This window comes from Penicillium samsonianum (genome assembly GCF_028829775.1).
Source record: "Penicillium samsonianum strain IBT 33392 chromosome Unknown utg000003l_segment0_segment0, whole genome shotgun sequence".
In the NCBI taxonomy this organism is placed as follows: Eukaryota; Fungi; Ascomycota; class Eurotiomycetes; order Eurotiales; family Aspergillaceae; genus Penicillium; species Penicillium samsonianum.
In genome coordinates this window covers 3,929,901-3,948,813 of record NW_026643261.1, presented here as the reverse complement: position 1 = coordinate 3,948,813, position 18,913 = coordinate 3,929,901, and the positions used below count along the sequence as shown (strand labels likewise).

The 18,913-nt window shown below is 49.2% G+C and overlaps 8 protein-coding genes across 8 annotated transcripts; 3 read left to right on the top strand and 5 right to left on the bottom strand.

The window, feature by feature from the left end:
• Positions 1-78: 78 nt before the first annotated feature.
• On the top strand, positions 79-1,068 carry N7471_005099 (Zn(II)2Cys6 transcription factor domain-containing protein; the record flags this gene model as incomplete). The annotated part of the gene is made up of 2 exons (XM_057277818.1): positions 79-380; positions 438-1,068. 2 exons carry the CDS (start codon positions 79-81, stop codon positions 1,060-1,062), a joined length of 927 nt encoding a protein of 308 aa, XP_057137428.1. The 3' UTR covers positions 1,063-1,068.
• Positions 1,069-1,348: 280 nt separating this feature from the next.
• On the bottom strand, positions 1,349-3,847 carry N7471_005098 (uncharacterized protein; the record flags this gene model as incomplete). Its single annotated transcript, XM_057277817.1, has 1 exon — positions 1,349-3,847. The coding sequence occupies one exon, from the start codon at positions 3,845-3,847 to the stop codon at positions 1,349-1,351; it is 2,499 nt and encodes an 832-aa protein (XP_057137427.1).
• A 228-nt stretch (positions 3,848-4,075) lies between these two features.
• Positions 4,076-5,552, bottom strand: N7471_005097 (uncharacterized protein; the record flags this gene model as incomplete). The annotated part of the gene is made up of 2 exons (XM_057277816.1): positions 4,076-4,444; positions 4,509-5,552. 2 exons carry the CDS (start codon positions 5,550-5,552, stop codon positions 4,076-4,078), a joined length of 1,413 nt encoding a protein of 470 aa, XP_057137426.1.
• Positions 5,553-5,908: 356 nt separating this feature from the next.
• N7471_005096 (uncharacterized protein) lies at positions 5,909-6,869 on the top strand (the record flags this gene model as incomplete). The annotated part of the gene is made up of 2 exons (XM_057277815.1): positions 5,909-6,085; positions 6,141-6,869. The coding sequence occupies 2 exons, from the start codon at positions 5,909-5,911 to the stop codon at positions 6,867-6,869; spliced, it is 906 nt and encodes a 301-aa protein (XP_057137425.1).
• Positions 6,870-7,226: 357 nt separating this feature from the next.
• N7471_005095 (SEC14 family lipid-binding protein) lies at positions 7,227-9,007 on the bottom strand. Its single transcript, XM_057277814.1, has 3 exons — positions 8,684-9,007; positions 8,432-8,555; positions 7,227-8,365 (listed from the first exon to the last, which is right to left on the bottom strand). Exons 1-3 carry the CDS (start codon positions 8,920-8,922, stop codon positions 7,691-7,693), a joined length of 1,038 nt encoding a protein of 345 aa, XP_057137424.1. The 5' UTR covers positions 8,923-9,007; the 3' UTR covers positions 7,227-7,690.
• Positions 9,008-9,474: 467 nt separating this feature from the next.
• On the bottom strand, positions 9,475-12,732 carry N7471_005094 (Ras GTPase activating protein IRA2; the record flags this gene model as incomplete). The annotated part of the gene is made up of 4 exons (XM_057277813.1): positions 9,475-10,362; positions 10,424-12,272; positions 12,335-12,468; positions 12,519-12,732. The coding sequence occupies 4 exons, from the start codon at positions 12,730-12,732 to the stop codon at positions 10,202-10,204; spliced, it is 2,358 nt and encodes a 785-aa protein (XP_057137423.1). The 3' UTR covers positions 9,475-10,201.
• Positions 12,733-15,650: 2,918 nt separating this feature from the next.
• N7471_005093 (exosome nuclease subunit RRP6) lies at positions 15,651-17,915 on the bottom strand (the record flags this gene model as incomplete). Its single annotated transcript, XM_057277812.1, has 1 exon — positions 15,651-17,915. One exon carries the CDS (start codon positions 17,913-17,915, stop codon positions 15,651-15,653), a length of 2,265 nt encoding a protein of 754 aa, XP_057137422.1.
• A 306-nt stretch (positions 17,916-18,221) lies between these two features.
• Positions 18,222-18,671, top strand: N7471_005092 (uncharacterized protein; the record flags this gene model as incomplete). The annotated part of the gene is made up of 4 exons (XM_057277811.1): positions 18,222-18,262; positions 18,320-18,357; positions 18,416-18,486; positions 18,576-18,671. 4 exons carry the CDS (start codon positions 18,222-18,224, stop codon positions 18,669-18,671), a joined length of 246 nt encoding a protein of 81 aa, XP_057137421.1.
• Between the last annotated feature and the right edge of the window lie 242 nt (positions 18,672-18,913).

Here is an 18,913-nt window from a genome sequence, read left to right as displayed (position 1 = left end):
GACTGTACGGAATAAAAGACCTCGGGAGATAATAAAGCCAAAGTCTCATTTAACTTTGCTTTCCACGCTATCCCCGTTATGGTTAACGTCCGGAAGATCAATGCGATTGCGGATCATCCGTTCTCCATATACTCGCCATTTCCCCGTCTAGATTTTATCATCCCCGGAATCTCTCACACCATGGATTCAGACGCAATCAGACACCTCCGAGGCCCATCTGGGATAAAAAAACCAAATAAACAAGGTCGTCGACCCGGCAAAATAGCCTGTACGGCTTGCCACGCCCGCAAAAAGCGATGCGACATCGCCCCCCCATATAAGCAGTGCACGCACTGTCGCAAAGAAGATCAATGCTGCATCCCGCGAGATTCAAGTGACAGGTATGTAAAACGAACAAAATTACAAGATACTAGCAAGACTTACAAAACCGATTGAAGACCTACAAGACCTACTCGCCAACAAAAGCCCAACCGCCACCACAACAGCCAGAAAGCTACTATAACACACGAACCCCAATTCCACATCAACGGCTTTCTGCCAAAAGGAATCGATCACGAAATACCACGCTGGAGTGCGGTGTATTCGTCCTATTCTGAGATACGACGGCTACTGCCTTCTCTCACTTCCGCTTCCCCTTCCACTTCCACTTCCACTTCCACTTCCACTTCCCCGTTCCCTTCACCCGAGATTGAAGGAGAGATTGCACACACGCAAACTGCACCAAGCGAGAGAAGGCAGAATGTGTCTTCGTCGGGGTTCGAATCTTCGAGGCGCCTTCAGTCTGGTGTTTTACATAGGGATTGTGCGGAGGCGAGTTCTATAAAGGGGATCAGCATACCTGTTTCTCGGTCTCGGTCTCGATCTCTATCTCCGACACCTGTAGGTGAAAGGGTTGGTTTGGAGAATGCGGTAGCTCGCGAAGCTGAGATCCGGCATAGGGGCCTTGCTTCAGTGGGGGAAGGGAGAGTGCCGAGAGTGCCGAGAGTGCCGAGAGTTCCGAGAGTTCCAGGTGGAGGCCATGATGTTTTTATGAATGATCTCGATGCGTTGCTTAGATTTTGATAGTGCTTATATTGAAAGAGGAGATGTATTCGCTCACGATTGGATGAATGTATTTGTATTCACAAAATGTTGTTCTGGACATTGCAACTCCATGCTTCTATATTTTCAGATAATGTACAAAGTATAAGATACAAGGTGACGGGGAAGTCGGCAAGCTAGAGTACATCAAACAGATACCAGCCAAAACAAGCCCGCCAGATGGGATATTCATGCAACACGCTAGCGTCAAAAAGGTAGAAGGTTCGAAGAATGCGCGAATGATGCAAAAGGGAGGAGGATTGGGAGATTATTGGTCTTTCACTTTGTCTTGGTCTCGGTCTTTGTCTTTGCGAACAACGGGAACTTGAATGGCGTTTTGCATCTTCCAAGTCAGAGGCCGCGGTACACCACGCCATTCCTTGTCCAAGATGGACGCTGCATCCAGCATAATCGGGGAAGGATGCTGGGGGACATAGCGAGTTGCACCAAGGATGATGTCACGCTTAATGAGGGCATTGGCAAGGCGGATTTGGAGATCACGCTTGTCACCCCTGGGCTTCCATCCGATGAGGTAGAGAATCGGATTGTGACGGAACTCGGAGGGGATATCGTTCAGAATGGAGTCCGGAAGCCTGTAGCTTTCATGGTGTACGTCGATACCGATAATGACCTTGCCGGCATCGGAACTCCACAAATCTTTGTTGAGTCTCGTGGGCTTACCAAAGGACGCGTTGCGACATAAGGAAGTCAAGACAGCCTGTTTCATCTTGTAGGTCACGGTTCTTTTCATGCAAGAATATCGCCATATAACCAGGCAAATGTTGTACTGGCGGTGCCTGAATGCGGCCAAAAACAAATCCTCCCAATTTTGAGAGGTTACCTCGAACAAAGGGTGCTCGAAAAACCGGAGGGTATACTGCAAAGCGACGTGGATGTTCGCGCCCAGCGCTTGCACAATATGGCTGAGCGGATAACTGTCAACGGTGAGGTTGTTGTCGATGCAGATTTCCATGAGCCGGTCTATGGAATCGAAATCCTTCAAACGAGCGACCACACTGAACATCTGGCCAACCACGGAAGGGCTGAACCAATTGGCCCCCCATGTATTGGTCATGAGGCCAATGAAGGAACCTATATCTTTTCCACTGTCCAAATGCACTAAAAGCGAATCTTGGATTGTCTCCTGGAGCGCGCTGTGGATGGTGGAAAGGTTGGACATCTGACCACGCTGGACCATATGTTCAATGAGTTGGGCTTTTTCGCTGGGGTCAACCAGGGCGCTGAGCAATGCGAGCCATGTTTCTGGGTTTGGGCGCATGTGTAACCGAGGCATCGTCCGCAGGAAGTGACGGAAGACAGCCACATCCTGACGCCTCGCAGCAGCCCGCAACAGGATGTTATATGTATCAGTGGTAGCCACATGCTCTGTGCATGAACACAAGACTCGGGCAGTTTCAAGGAACTCATGTCGACAAAGGAATTCTAGTGCATTATTTAAGGCCGCAGTCGAGATGTAATTGGAGTATGATTCTTCCATGAATAGCGCCTTCAGATGTAGTTTAATCCGGACCACGTGTGGAAGCTTTGATAGAGACATGGCCTTCTCATCGAGCGTCGGTTGTCTCGCAGATGTGACATCCTCGACGTGCTCGTTGAACTCCTTCACAGTGGCGATAAGCGGACGAGGTAGTAGAATCTCATCCAAATTCGAGCTGCTATCCGACGTTTCACCGAAATGCCAATTTCCACGAATCAACGGTACAGGCATCTTCGAACGCTGCATCGCGCCCCGAGAAATGCACATCGGAACCGGTGGTTTGTGGATATCAACAAGGGGATCTCCCATAGCTTGTAGGCTCTGTGCACGGGTAAAATGCCCTTCCACCAGCGCCATAATATGGTCTGTGGCACTCAAAACGACCCGACGGAGTAATCCCTTGCTCTGACTTACAGGTAGGATGTGCACACGACATCCATTGTGGAGCGGGATGTACCAAATATTCTCTTTCAGGGTATAACGAGTCACACCAGAAAACAGGGCGAGGGTCTCCTCTGGTACAAGTATCTCTTTCTTGTTCGAAGACTTCTTGGGATTTTTCCGGATATCGCGGTGCACTTGGTCCAGAATCTCCTTAGTATCAAACCAAGCATTGTCGAAGAGCTTTGCCGAACGAGATTGATATTTTTTCTTCATATATTCGCGAAACCGCAACTTCTTCCGCTCTCGAATCGATGTATTTCTTAAAAAAAGTTGTTTCTGCGTAGGAGACGAAGGTTTGGCGTTCAGAGGTTTGTTGTGCAGTCTCCCTTTCTGTATTCTCTTCGCTCTCGTCAACGCGAAGCCACGCAGTGGTTCCCGAGAAGTGGCGTGTTCGGCATCTGCGAGAGAATTGACATGTTGTTCCTGACCTGCGGAGAGCCAAACTCTACCACCTTCATTCGAACCATCAGGGCCAGTTTCCTTGCCCTCGCCTATTTTAGAATGTTCCTCTCCAGCCACCGCAGGGGAAGATTGTGGATTTGAATCGTCGGGAGACCGAGAGGAAGACTCAGAGGAAATCCATTGGCGCGAGTGTCGAGAAAGCGAAGGACCGGGGCGGACTGCTGCGCGAAATGGGGCACTGGAAGTATGACCTATCCTCGCTGGAGCATCAATCGGTTTCAGGGAAGATATCCGTCGACGTTGCAAAGTAGGCGCAGCCCAGCGGGGATAGAGAAACAGAAGAGGCTCATCGGGGCCAGTCGCGACAGTGTCCAAGACGGCAGACACACGCCTCCTTAGACACGGGCAGCCACGCAAGAGCATAAGGGACGATGCTCTAATGGCACCGGAGACATGAATGGGAAGGAGACAAGAATTGGGCGCGTTGCTGTTTGAGGTGTTTTTCGATGGACCTTTTTGCCCCGAAAATTGCTGGCCGCCGAACGGGTAGGCGGTGTGCCGGAGCTTGGCTCTGCCGGGTAAGCTGCTATACTTCGCTATGTTATTCTCCGAATAATATCAATTTCGCTTATACAGAGTGGTTTTAATACATTAATAAATGTGACCTTCATGGCCAATCTCAGCAGCCTTGGGAATACCCCTGAAAATCCGCCTCGTCGACCTCGCACGCTCCTCCAAGACAGGTCGCTTAGCCATTAATGTATCATGCTTGGCCGCCGGAGTCAAGTCTAACAATTCCGTTCCTGACTCTCCATGATCATCTTTAAAGACATCCGGTCCGGTAATATGATGCTTGCAAGATTCCGCGGCACGCGAGAGATTGTCTTTCTTGCGTTGGACTGCAGCGTCTTTATCGGAATCGGTGGGAGTTTTGGACAGCTCACTAATGACACCAGAAAGATATGTAACAAATTGCCAGCGGGAGGTCTGGAATAGGAACATGGGCATTATATCTGGTATCTGGTATCCGCCAAATAGTTAGCCCGGTCTCAACATACATTTTAGGGAAAATTGTCCAACTCACCTTGTCGTTCAGATAATAGAGCTCGTCGCCTCCTTGCTCAATAAATTTCTTCAGAGCATCAATCCTCTCTCGATCAATGGAAGCTAATTTCAAAGCATGCATCAAACTGGGTATATCCCCAATCTCATCGATATGTGGCTCCTCATCAACCGTCATGCTCGCATGGTTCAAGAATCCAGATTCCACCCGGGACAGTCCCGCAGTGCTCTGCTCCCGGCCTCTGACCTTGGACGAATGAATTGTAAAATAGTCCTCAGTAAGCATATGCGATTTCTCAAACTCCGAGCGACCAATATTCCGCCGTGCATGGACCTTAGTCCGTAGTCTCACCCACCGTCTCCTCCGAACAAACGAATGAAACCACGGCTGCGTACCATGCCATGAAGACGAGGAAAACGAAAAAGAGTACTGCCACCCTTGCTCATCGGTATCACCAGACATGTCAACATACCATGTCTTCCACGTCCACTCCCAGCTCGGATCAGGCAGCTGGGCATTCGTGATATTAACAGGGCTGGCTCTGCGGTCCTGGGTCATCCAGGGACTGGGATCGAAGTTCAACAGCGAGCTGTGCGAGTAACGTGGGACACCAAAAACGAACCAGCCCCGCTGGTTCTCGTAGAGAACATCCATTTCCGAGCGCGATTTGGTGTCCTCGCGCCCGTTGGTTTGGTCCTCTATTCCGTTCACCTGACCGCTGCCGTTCCCATTATTTGTCGAGACTCGCGACGGCGCAAAGTCAGCTGTTTCGACATCTCTGCCCGCGCTGCCTTCTCCGGCGGAGATTGCTGAGATCGAGTCTCCGCGCACCTGAGACGATTCTCGGCTGGGCGAGTCATTCCTGTCGGGCGCAATACCGAGTCTATCGGGTTGCCATTTTGCGTATTTCCGCTTTGTGAGCTGGCTTTGGACGGATGCACGGCTCAGGTGCTTCGTCAGGCTTCCTTGCTGATTGAGGGTAGATGTGCGCCGTGTAGCTCCTTCGCCGGTGGGTTGCTGTGGGACAGTATTATCCACAAGGGAAATGGAAGGCGAGTTCTCCATGGCCTGTGTGTGGGTGTGTAAAGGAATGTCCTGGATAGTGTTGACGCATCCCAATGGGCTCCTCGAGCCCTGTAGAATATCACTCAGTATGCTCCACTCGCATTATCTATCTCAGGGGGTCGTATCACAGTGAAAGGAGGGATATATAAGATGGAAACATAAAGCTGTATATTATCCTAACAAAAGAAATAAACATAAGAAAGCAAGAAGCAATAGAGAGCGAAAACCCAAAAAAGAAACCTTGGAAAGCAAGTCGATGCAACATCGATGACATCGTTTGCGGGGATGAACGCCAAGGCCATTTCTCCTGCAAATCGCGGGAAAAGAAAAAACATCAACAATCACAATAGCCCACCATGGCAGCACCACATTATCGAAAAGTCGAGCTTCAATCTCCAGCAGACTTCACCTACCTCTACGCCAATACAGTCGCGCTATCGCGCCGAAAACTCGACCTCTACTTCCCCCCTTCCGCAACGGATAATGACACCCCCGATCCGATGCGCGAACGCGTCCGGGAGCTAATCGACGAGGTAAGACCAGAACAACATGTACATCTACGTACCTCCAGACTCTAACCTCAAATAGTATATAAACGAAACCTTCGAATCAGCCTCAACCTCAATCAGCATCAATGGCATAGACTCCACCTCACCACAATTCCCCTTCCCAGCAGCATTCACCGCGCCAACAGAACAAGTCGAGTACGAGGCATACGATACGGATCTTGCGTCGCGTGTGACGTCGCTGTACGCGCAGCTGGAATCGCTCAATACGACTGTCGCGCAGCAGAGACGGGATGCGCCGAGGCGTGCGGCGAAGGAATATGCTGCGCAGTTGAAGAAGATGATTGAAGAGGAGGAAGAGGAATATGAAAATGAGATTGAAAATGGTGGAAAAGACGCCGATAACGATACGGAAATGCGCGCATCTGCGTATGTGCAGCCCCAATCGAATAATGGAAACGAGAACACAACGCCCGGCCAAGGGGCGGATAGTATGGATGTTGATTCTACTCTAAACGGAGCTGAATCGGGGCAGACAGTGGCCCAGGCGCGCTCGCGGCGCCCCCATGGAAATCACGACCCGACGTGGACGTTGCAGGCTGCGCTCGGGACGGAGGAGGAGCAGGAGCGGTGGAAGAGTGGGGATATTGCGAGTGTCTATGAGGATGCTCTGCGGATGCTGCTGCGGTTGCAGGGCGAGGGCAATGCTAATACGGAGGCTGGTGCGGACGGTCATGCGTTGGCAACAACGGTGGGCAAGGCTGAGAGGGCTGGGCGTGCTGCTGAAGTGGTGGAGAGTATGAATAAGTGAGGGCTTTGAGGACTTTGGGGTTAGTTGACTAGCGTTATCTTCTCTGTTATTGTTTTTCTTCTGTTATATTTGGGTACTATTGCAATGTTGGGGGCGTTTCGGGGCCCTGGGCTTGTCCTAGGGATCATGATACCATGTCTTGTTTATTCTTGATGGCTCTGTTGAGTCGAAATCCTATCATCTTTCATTTCTTCAGGCTGAACTCTGTCTGCTATTTCGATAGCAAAGGCAAATATTGTTACTTTATACTCTTACTCCTTCTACTGCTACTCACACGTCATACAATATAAGCATGACAAAGACCCAACGTCCAAGATATGACAGCTACTATTTCAATATGTGCTAATTCGTGTATACACAAAGAAACAACCAAGCTAAACACCATCTTCACACCAACTCGCTTTTAAATTTCATCACGTCCTGTCCCTTCTATACTGAGAGCAGTGGCAGCACACGCTGCTTATCTTGATAGGCAAAAGTAAAAAAAAGAAGCAAGCTCTCCATGATATCTAGATCGGAACAAAAAAAAGCAGAACGCAAAAAGCGAATGTAGAGTAAGGAGTCCACAGGCTGTGGATGGATCGGCAAAGAGGTGTTGAAACTACCAGAAAGATATTCCGGTATGCCTGGGAGGATTGGGGTTGTATTGGGAGTTGTCGGACCACCAGGTAATATTTTTTGAGGTTTTCAGGTTGATCGGAGTTGAAAATAAACCTCCAACATCCTTATCTGGGGTTCTGTTTTCAGTCGCCATATAGAAGGAGATCGTCGATCGGCTTGTTGGCACCAACAAAGAAGACAAGAAAAAGTCCTCAGCAAGCTTAAGCGCTAGTCTGAGCACCCTCCTGGCCCTCAACATCCTTCTTCTCATTTCCGGGGTCCTTATTCTGAACAACAGGCTCAGCAACCTCCTTAGGGGCCTCCTCAGGGGCCTCCTCCTTAGGGGTCTCCTCCTTAGGGGTAGCCCACTTAGCGGGACGGGCCCACTCAGCCTCCTTCCAGGGGCCCATGTCGGAGAGCTCACAGCCACCCTCACACTTGCAAGAGCCGCCGAACTCTTCGGGCAGGTTCTCAGCGGGGACCTGGGACAGAAGCTCCTTCTGGTAGCCGCTGCCGAGGACGTGGATCTTGCTGACGGTAACGGGGTCAAGGAAGCCCTTGACGGCGCTGAAGACGCTGCTGAAGCCCCACGGCGCGTTGATCAGGTAAAGCTTGCCCAGACGCTCGGGGTAGTGGTTCTGCGAGATGTCTGAGGCCTGCTTGACGTATCCGTAGACGGACGGCACACTGGTGATGCCCACGCCCTTCAGGTCCATGACGGTGCAGCAGGTCTCGAGCAGCTTGCCGGCCTTGCGCGAGCAAGCGGGCAGACGTGGGTCAGCCAGCTTCTCGTACTCGCACACCAGATTCTGCAGCATACGGTCGGCAGTGGTGATCTTGTACATCTGGGTCAGGTCGATCTTGCCCAGCTTCTCAATGTAGACGGGGCGGCCATCCTGTTTGGTGTAGGACTATGTCAGTCCTGCATCTAGAGAGAGGCGTAGAAGCCACGGAAAACCAACCTTGTCCGTCTTGTGGTAGTACTGGGGGTAGAACTTGAAGACCTCCTCCTTCTCGGGGTAGTTGAAGTTGCGAGCCAGATCATCAGTGCCGAACTGCTTGCGCCACGCCTCGCTTGTAGTGAACCTGGGATATCAAATTAGACCATTGGGCCTCGATAAAAGCTGAAAGTCAAAAGCCCGTAATAGAAAGCTTTCTGCCAACTCGGCCCAAAAAAAACATCCATGCCCTCCGGCGAGAATCGAGGAACGTACATAGTCTTGGCGGCCTCGACATCAAACTTGCGGGCACGCAGGAACCGCAGGAGGGTCAGTGTATCCAAACGCTCAGTGTAGCCGAGCTTCTCGAGCTCAGCGCGGAGCTGGTGCACCTTTGCATCTTGTTCGGGAGAGGTGTGGCCGGGGTGGCCAGGCTGCGCTTCCGGAGCGGTGGTGGGGAAGTCGTACTGGTCGTACTTGGGGTCGGTAGGCAACTGGGATTCTGTGGCCGCCATTGTGATGGATGGGAGGTATATGGTCGAGGGGGAAGAAGAGAGTTGTTGTTCTGGAAAAAGGGCGGGAGGCGGAGGGGGGGGATTGGCGTAAGTGGCCACTTCTAAGATAAAAAAAAAAACTTGGGGTTCCTTGGGGATCGTCCAATGTTATTTCTTATTATTGAAAAATAACAATAAAACTACTATGTCAAATGAATTTTTAGAGATTGATAGGGGCAAGACTATCGTCATTTTGCAAGTTGACTGGTTTGGTGATTTATTGGGTCATTTGGGTCCAAAGGATCGACGATATTGTATGTAGCATATATAGAATAGTTATATAGCACTTCCTGTCTGGATTCCCGACTCCGAATCTGTACTATTCTCTTATTAAATGTTCTGCTAGATGTCCTAACAACATTAGGCATATCCGTACCCAGAAAGAAGATTTCACTCAAGAAAAAGGGGCAAGCAGGCGAGGGGCAGACGTGGCGGTGTCTGAGGTGTCAGTGACGAATCCACTCTGCATGTTAGTGGACATTAGCATTTGACATATTTGATCTGCGAGAGAAGAAAATAGATATATTAGAGAAGCCCACAAGTCCCGAAATAAATTAATCTGCCTAGACGCTCCGTAGAGAAATAAATCGTTCACAACATAACATACGGGTATTCAATTCAAAACAGTTCAACATCAGCACACATCGCAAATAGGCATTATTATACACAGCGCATGAAGACCGGAGAGGCTTGGGCGGTGATGGAAACACAAAGCAGAAAGACATGCCGGGGGATTATAGGACTCGGGGCCCCAATGAAACCGGGGGAAAAAAACAAATAGTAACAACTATGCGCTGGGTATAGACATTGAAAGGAGGAGAGACATAGTAAAAGGCAAGCATAGTAGGAAAGATGGGGAAAGGACACAAAAGGATATACCAAAAATCACAGGATCATCGACATCCCCCGTACCAGCGGGGAGAGGGCCTTGATCATTCTCCATTAAGAGTATGTGCGTGTCAGCAACATTCACAAAGGGCATTCGCCCGAACTGCATGGACAGGCAGATTTCAGTCGTTGCATAGAGCAGTCATCCGATCCATTATTTGGGATGGAAAGTTATGACATATATTGGCGTCCATCATCATCGCAATATTAAGCGCCTAAGGCACGGTCGATCGTCAGGTAGAAAAGAGGACCTGACTGGCAGAGCAAATTGGGGGGGGAGCTGGTTGACCTCTGCTCGAGCTCATCATTCATCAAAAGGGAGACTTTGGGGAGCCTGGGGCATATAACGCCCTTACCACCCCTTCTTTCGTGCAAATCGTTTGTTTAGGAGTGTAAGCACCTTGGTGACGTTGAACTGGACATACTCCAGATCGAGGTCCTCAAGGTTGTCCTTTTGCATCTCCAGGAGATCGTCCAGCTTGAGATCAAGCTCCAGCAATCCACGGGCTCGTCCTAGGTAATGCGTTAGTAATGATGTTTATTTTCCCCCAAAGATTAAATCCAAGAAACTCACCCTTATAGTGCAGGCTGATGACGAAGGTCCCTGGCAAGGGACTCTTGAACATAAAGTAGATGTTCGCCCGTCGGTTTTCTGGCACATTGCTGCGTCGGATGACACCCTCCTTCTCCAGTTGCTGATGGGTGAACTTGTACGGGCCAAGTTCCTGGTTCTTTGGCGTCTTCCCGCCGCGGGTTTTGCCCTCTGACTGACTACGCACGTTGTGGAGGTAAGACTTGTATGTCTCCAGCTGGCCGACCAAGTAAGCATTGTGGTCGCGAATAGTCGCGAAAACTTCCTCGAGCTTCCGCGTCTCTTCCAGAACCTTCTCCTTGAGGGAGCCCAGGTGCACCAGCTCCTGCTCTACTTCGTCACGAAGCAAACTGAACTCGTCGGAGCGGTCAATCACGCCCATGTCTTGTAGTTGGCTGAGAAGTTCCATGGTTCGGATGCCCTTGCGCACCATCACGGCATCATTTTTCAAGGTTGCTGCAGCCTCGGCAATGCGGTCGAGGCGTAGAGGTCGACGCGCAACTGAGGTGTTCTGAGGCAGGGATCGCAGGATTTGGACAAAGGTTGACTTGGCCTCCATGAAGAACACTTCCTCCTGAGTGATGTCGAGAGCGGCTGTCAAATCATCGAGAGCGGTCTCCCATTTACTGAACAAAGGCACGGTGATCGTGCGGTTCTCCTTGCGGGGAACCTGAGGGGGAGCACCACCCAATTCTTGGAGCAGCACAGACAGGTGCGAGTATTGGTCTTGGGCAAGCGATGCACTGTGCTTCTCTAGAAGACCGTGCATAACGTACATTTCATTGAGAGTGATCTGGAGCTCAAGGTCCCGTTTCGACAAGGCCACATAGTTGTCCATTTCAAGACTCTCATAGAAATCCTGGACTTCACACAGATCAAGCAGGAACTTATTGACACGTTCTTTGTTCTGCTGGATGAAGGGCTGCAGGCTGGCCATGTAAGGTTCCTTGGCGTAGGAAGGTTTATTCGCCAGGTTCTGAATCATCTTGGCGATCAGTGTTAGGGTACGGCGAGGTCTGTCCGTGGGCGTGGCATCGATCAGCATGTAAGAGCGAGGAGTAACGATTGCCGGGTTGATGAAGCGCAGGAAGAAGAAGCCACCAATAAGAGTGCAGATGGTTTGGTCCTGGGCATCCGGATACTTTCTGCGCGACAGACTGCGAATCTGCTTGCAGATCCATCTAATACCATACGGAGCCTCGTCTACCGAGTCAATGATGGTTGTGATGAATCCGTTCGCAATATCCGTCAACATCTTCAAACGTGGGGCAATGATGGCCTGCACCTGCGCATTTTCAGCAGCATCTTCGGCGGTCACAGATCGGGCCAAGTAATTTGGGAGAGAGCCGGTTTCTTCTTCGATCTGCTTAATCATGCTTTCATAAACCTTCAAGGGGTTAATCTCCAGATCTACATCCCGCAACTCAATCAGAGCGTTGATCTGGTCTGCGAGCACCTGCTTCAAATAACTCTGGCCGGGACCACGGCGCGTGTATGTGGTCATCATGCGAGAAACTGGGGTGTTTTGGCGCAGCAAGGACGAGTACTCCGGTGTGTTATCGAACTGGTAGGTGAGGACGGACTGGAACATAGTAAGCAGAAGATGCTCTTCGCGACTCTCGTACTGGTTTCCGTAGATGGTGAACATGACGGTCTGGAGGAGGGAATCGATCTCGGCCATGGAAACGAGTCGGCATAGGTGGGCGATGTGGCGGGGTTCTGATTGCAGGAGGAAAAGAAGATTGCCGTACTTCTGGGTTCGTTCATCGTTCGGGAAGAATCCTTCCTGCGGGTCTGCGGTATCGTCGAGATGGCTGGCGACTTCATTTTGCTAGACAGAAAGATAACAGGTTAGCGAATGTGTGTCGATTTCTGCGGAATCAAAATCCTTACTTCTTCCAACGCCATTCGATTCTGGATGAGCAATGCGATTCGCGAGTCCAGGTATCGCACATCCTTTTCCAACACGAAGTTCTTTTTCGATTGCGATGAAATCCTCGACTTCAAATCCCGCAGGTGTTTTTGTGCTGTCGGAGGATTAGCGCGACCACTGGGGATAAGCCAGGATTAGACGTACCTCGTGCCAAGTCATCGGAAATCTCCAAGTCTCGATCCTTGGCGGACATGGACAGGTACAGGGCCGTGACCGACATCCGCTTGGATTGGCGAAGCGACCGAGTATCGTGCGACGACATTGTGTTCTGTCGTGCCACGGGCTGAAACGAGGAGGAAGAGGAGGAGGATGCCCGTGACTGTCTGGATGCAGGTTGTAGCATCGTCGCAACGGACATTGTGGAATTTGGGAGTGACGAGCGGTCGTCAGAGTTATGTACTGCGATGACTGCCAATGGCGAAGAGGAGAAAACGGGTCCCCAAGGGAAAAGAAGAAACACCCGTACCGAGGATGTGCAGGGGTTTTTGAGACCGAGATACGGTAGGGCGAATTAGTGTAGAAAGAGAGGAATCATCAAAATGAAGAAAGAGAGGGGGGGAGAAGGGTCAAGTAAAGTAAAGAGAGGGGAGATTATTTATTTCGTTAGTTTGCTGTTAGGGCGGTTCTGGGGAACAATGATGTGGATTTTTTGTATTTTTGTATTATTATTTTCTACTTTCATCTTTTATCTTTTCTATTATTTTATTATTTTATTATTTTTATATTCATTTTTACTGAGTATAATATTCTCTTATATAAAAAGAAAAAAATGGGAATGATACGTATCTTGGTATGCAAGGGGAGCCTTTTTTTTTTTTACCCCTGGCCCGATGCACTTCGCCACTATCAGGAACACCCTCCTTTCTGGAGATTATGGACTGGTACGAAGTAGGAAGATCTCGATCAACATCCTTGTCCTAAGGATTTGACCAATGCGCGCTAGCTCCAAGTCCTCGGACTGTGCACTATACTGTACTCGTACATCACATATAAGAGAACATCTTGACGTCAGATCTTTCTTTTGTTTTTTACCCCCTTCTTAACGGCTTATGAGAAAAGCAAAAAACAAACAAACAAAAAAACACCAAAAACACAAACAAATAAAAACGTATTACAGGAAGGTGACACGGTTTCATGTCTGCAGGGGGGTAGGGCTAATCGGTACCTGCGTCTATATTGTAAAAAGACTTGGACTGTTCAGGCTAAAACCACGAGACCTCCATGTGGATGTCTCGGGAATGTTATTTTGTACTTTGTATGTCTACTCCGTACCTAGTTATATATTGTATATTTTATCAATCAGAATGAGAATTATATGAATATGGATACAATATTCGCGTTAAACTACTCGACATAGTAAACCCAGTTTCAGGTTGATTCGGATCTGGGTAGTTAATCAAAAAGGTGATTTCCCATACCAAGTATGGCATCTCGGGGTTTGCCTTATCAATTAATTACGTGTATTCGATCTTCTCATATTCAGTACTCCGTACTTCTGGCCTCATTCTTCCAAGAGTCATACCACTTAAGTTTACTTAAGTACATACGAAGTACAATATAGTGTGCATGAATTCCTATTGTCTCAAACTATAGCGGAGTATCCTCGGCTACATCCGACATGCTTGTAGATGGGGGCTTTTCGGTTTTATTTTTATTGAAGGTTTAATATTTTCCAAGGTTAATATGAGTTAATACATATGTATCTTATATTCTCCTATCTCCCTCCATAGATGTGTCCCGGATTGAACCAGTGGGTTGGGCTCGCAGTACCAGTGGACGGTGACAACCCCTGGGAAGACCAAACTTTGAGTCTTTCCAAGGTTTGCAGATGTGGTTGCCTTTTTTATGTTATCGAATGGATAATAATATCCAGAATTGAATGAATATAATTGATATATAATATGTAATATTAAAGTGAAAGCAAACTACGGAGTATGCGGGGGTGCACTGAACCCACCTCTTTGCTTTTTTTTTACCAAAATCCCTCGACACAGACGTTATAAGTTCAAGGTAGACAGTGCATTCCTGGTCTATGCTTTTTGCTCAGGGGTAATTGAACCGAAAAAGTGGAGTTAGTGGGGGGAGAGAGAGTTCGATTCTCTCCGCGAACCTCCCCCTATCAATACATACATGCATGGAGTATGTAGTATGCATACTATGCATACTACGCACATGCAGATGTACAAAGTAGACATGCATTTTAAGATTACAGCCAAAACATGGCTACATCGCTTCACGGCTCCCTCGAAATATCATTCACATCCGGCCGATCATTCACACGGGCCAGTATGCATCCCATCCCGTCCGTTATGAAACGCGTCAAAGCTCTGTAGATCACTTGCCAACCCCTGATATGGACCATGACCCATACTCCCATTCGTGGGTACTTGCATATAAAATCCAAGTGTAATAATGTACCAAGTATAAGTACTAGACATCCATGGGTCCGTTTGAGCGATCCGGGCTTCCGCTAATTTGCTAATTCGCGCTTGGATAGGAATCCTTCCGCTTACGCCGCAATCCATGTTCGTCAGCTGCTATCGTTGCGATATAGTAGGGATCGGCAATGTCTGCATACAACATACCCATGGATGTCTTTTGCTATGGCGTACGGCATACATACTATGTACTTAAATATAATTATGTTTAATTCACAGTTATCTTACCCTCCGAATTCATTAAAGCAGATATGATTGTCGCACCATTATACCTCTTTAGGACCCGTTGAAGAAGATCACACTAAGATGTACAAAGTACGGAGTACCCATGTTCCAAGGTTGTCGTTTGCCATCCGTTGAATTTTGCTTTTTTTGATGTTTCTTTTCTTTTTATAGCGGGGAATGGTCAATGCGGAGGGGGCAATGATGTCGTCTTTTAACTCTTACCCCATACGGAGTACAACATGGACCTAGCAAACTTGTGGTCAGTGAAACACTGTCTCATTTTTACTTCGTGGCTTGGGACCTCAATGGGATTAAAGATAGACGGTACCTTGATTACACGAAACTTTCTTTTGATCGCTGAATCCAAAATAGATTTGGAATTAGAAAAAAAGAATGAACATTAATCTAATCTACAAGAATATGCACACTTTATATCTCATTGCCGAGAAGAACCTGATATTCTATACATGTACATACAAGAAGTAGAATCCCAGAGCCTCCAACTGACGCACGGGTATCGCTATGCTAACTAAACACGAAACTAAACAATAACAGGAAAGAAAACCAACCTGAACCCCATTCGTAAATGCTTTTTTGACTCCGGACCAGCCGTCTATTGGCGGAACGTAAGAGACTTGCCGGGGGTTTCCCGCTTGGTCTTCCGCGCGCCTGAGGGGGCCTCCATCGCTTTGGTGTACGGGTTGAAAGCCTTTTTGCGAGGGTGGGCGACTGTGGCAGCAGACGGTGCGTTGAGGACGGCGTCGGCGGTACCATAGTCGAAGGGAGCCTCGCTCTCGGACTTGGAGTCGGATTTCGATTTCTTGGCTTTCTTCTCCTTGCGGGACTTTTTGCTTTTCTTTTGTGTGGAGTCGGGGTCGTTGCTCGTGTCGTTGAAGTCGGCTGGGATGGAGAGGGCTTGCTCTGGGTTGTTGATTGGGGTGACCTTTCGTTTGCGAGGACCGCCGAGGTCTTTGACAGTGAAGTACTTCTTCTCCTCTGGCTCCTGGGGAGCTGGAGTAGGTGTGGGCTTGGGGACAGGCGCGGATTGTTGTGCGGTGCCGAGGTGGTCACGGGTTTCAGAGACGGTCGTCGGCATGGGTGGCATGGGAAGAGAAAGGCGCAGAGCTTCAGCGCCGGCGGCAAGCGCATATGCTGGAGGAGGGGGTGCTTCCCTGGCTTCCAAAACGTTGCCCCAAAATTGAGACGTTTCGTAGCGTTCAGCAATGGGGAAATTGGCAGCTTCCGTGGTGGCAGCCTCTAGGACCTTTGCGAGGTGTTTCGGGGGTGCCACATCGCGCCATTCCGGACCATCAATACTGGCAACCTTAGCTTGCTTGATAACCTCCAAAAGATCATGTGAGCGTTCCTTCGTAATGGGAGTCATGGGTGATAGGGTTCGGAATAGAGATCCCATATCAAGCGGCATAATGGTCGCAAGCTTGAAGAGCATATGCTTGGGGAAAACGCACTGCCAACCCTCGTCCTCAGCGCGCGCTACTTCATCACGCCATTGGTGAACAGCCTTGAAGACGGCGAATTGCTCCTTGGGAAGGTTGCCCGAATTGCGCCACAACAGATCGTACCAGCCTCCAGGGCCGTGTCCATTGACGGCATCGTAAACAGGACGTTCATAGCGTTGCAGGGCTTCATGTTTGGATCGCTCGCTAACGTAATCAATGTGGCTCGCCTCTTCAGTGGAGCTGTCGATCAGGTCGTTTCGTAGGCGGTCGTAGATGTAAAGAAGATAATGCGTATCTGATCGTGCATAGTCGAACATGGCCGGTGGAAGTGGGCGAGCCCGCCAATCAGCCGTCTGATACCGCTTATCAGCTTCAAAGTTGACGAACTTGCTCAACAGGAACTTCAAGCTTCGCTTTGGGAAGCCCAATGCAGATGCAGCGTGGAAAGTATCGAACATCCCAACCACATACAGGCCCAAGTCACGTTGCAGCCAGATGATATCCATGGTGGAACCGTGCAGGACCTTCAAGATCTTTGGATCCGCAAAAACCTCGTTCAGCATCTGCAGATCTTCTCTCCAAGGTTGCAAGGTATCCACAACCCAATCCTTGTCCCGGGTGCTGATTTGCATCAAAGAGACAAGACCGTGGTAGGAGTGGACATCGTGGTGCTCCAAATCGATAGCGATTTCCTTCGCTTTCTTGAGCTCCTTGAGCATTTCCTTGACTCCATCCAAAGTATCGACGAAAGTAGCCGTGGTGCTCTCAAAAGGCAGGTACTCAACCGGAGGGGAGACCTGGTAGACCGGCTTCGGGTACTCCGAAGCAAGAATCTCCGCCTCGTAGGGGTGAGGATAACCAATTCCACCTTCCATCTTCTTCGTCTTCAAGCACTTCTCCAACGGCACAATCGCATGCGGCTTAGACTTGAGAAGAGGCTTGAAGGGGCCCGTATCAGTGTTATCCGGTTTGCGATCGAACAGCAATTGCGGCTTGGGAATCTTGGAGGGGCCATAGTCGTAAATAGTCGGGAAGTTGGGCGCTTTTTTGATCGGTGCCTGTTCTTCCTGCGAAGGGCTGAGCTTCTTAATCACGCCTGTGAATTCATCCAAGCAGGCATCGGCCTTTTCCAAAAGCGAGTCAATCACATCCACCACGCCACGCCAATTGTCCTCGACGGAATCCTCATCGTGAAGGGTAGGTCCCGTCACGTCGGTGCCGGCGGTGGCAGCTTTGATAACGGCGGAGGTCAGCGCAATTATGCGCGCGCTCTGTTCATCTAGCGACTCCGAAAACTCTGCGCTGGAGGTGCGATGGAAGTTCAGGTCTTCCGATGAGAGCTGTCCGACAGTTCGAGTCACCTGCACCAGAGCGGAGGTTAACTTGTCCTGGAATGGGGCAAATTCTGCAGAGTCCATGATGACTAGCAGAGCTCCAGTTCACTGGATCTGGCGAAAGGAATAATGAGGAAAAGAAACGCGGAATAGCAGTGACATGAAGATCCCGAAAAAAAAGTCGCGGCGAGAAAATGACAATGGAGAAATGGTAGGCCCGCCCTGACCGCCTTCCCAGAGTGGCGAGATTTGTATGAACTTCCGCCGATCTTCGAGTGGTCACCGCATTCTTTCCTCTCATTCCTCTAAAATACTCAAAGTTTCGCCTAGCAAGAAGAGTACAAGGTCTGCGGGATATTATCTGATAAATAATCTCCTATTACGCCCAATATGGCAGCTTCTATCGCCCCCGAATGCAACGATATCAAAGAGTGAGTTCGAGTGAACATAGCTTCTACGTGTTGACCCAAAGCTAATATATCTACTAGGAAATATGACACTTGCTTCCTCAAGTGGTATAGCGAGAGTATGCACCTATGCCCTTCGACCATAGGCCTAAATAACAGCAGCTAATTCCAAAACAGAATATCTGCGTGGCAACACTTCATCCAATGACTGCGAAGCCTTGTTTAAGAACTATAAGGGGTGCTTGAATGTGAGTCCTGCCTTGCGCTATGTCCTCTATATACCTCCATATATCTCGAGTTGTTCAATATGTCTGACATAGGTATGTAATGCTTGCAGAAAGTTCTCAAGGAACGGGGCATTGACGCCATGGTGGATGATGCCCGAAAGAGCGGCAGCAGTGAAACGGACGCAGAGTTCCTCAAGAAATCTTGAAGAGAGACACCTGGCTCCTCTGTGAATCCTTATTCCTTGCGGGGGGATTGTAAGAGCAGCCTGGCTCTGGCGCCATTTGTACTTTTCAGCGATACCATGCATTTTCCATGTAAACTATGTAATTTCGTGGACAGGAGTTCAACGGTGTGGCCTTTTGGAGATCGTTCTGTGTACATAGCATATCTCACCTCTTAACTGAATATACTGATATCTCTATTCTGCTCTAGGGATGTCTTTGTCCA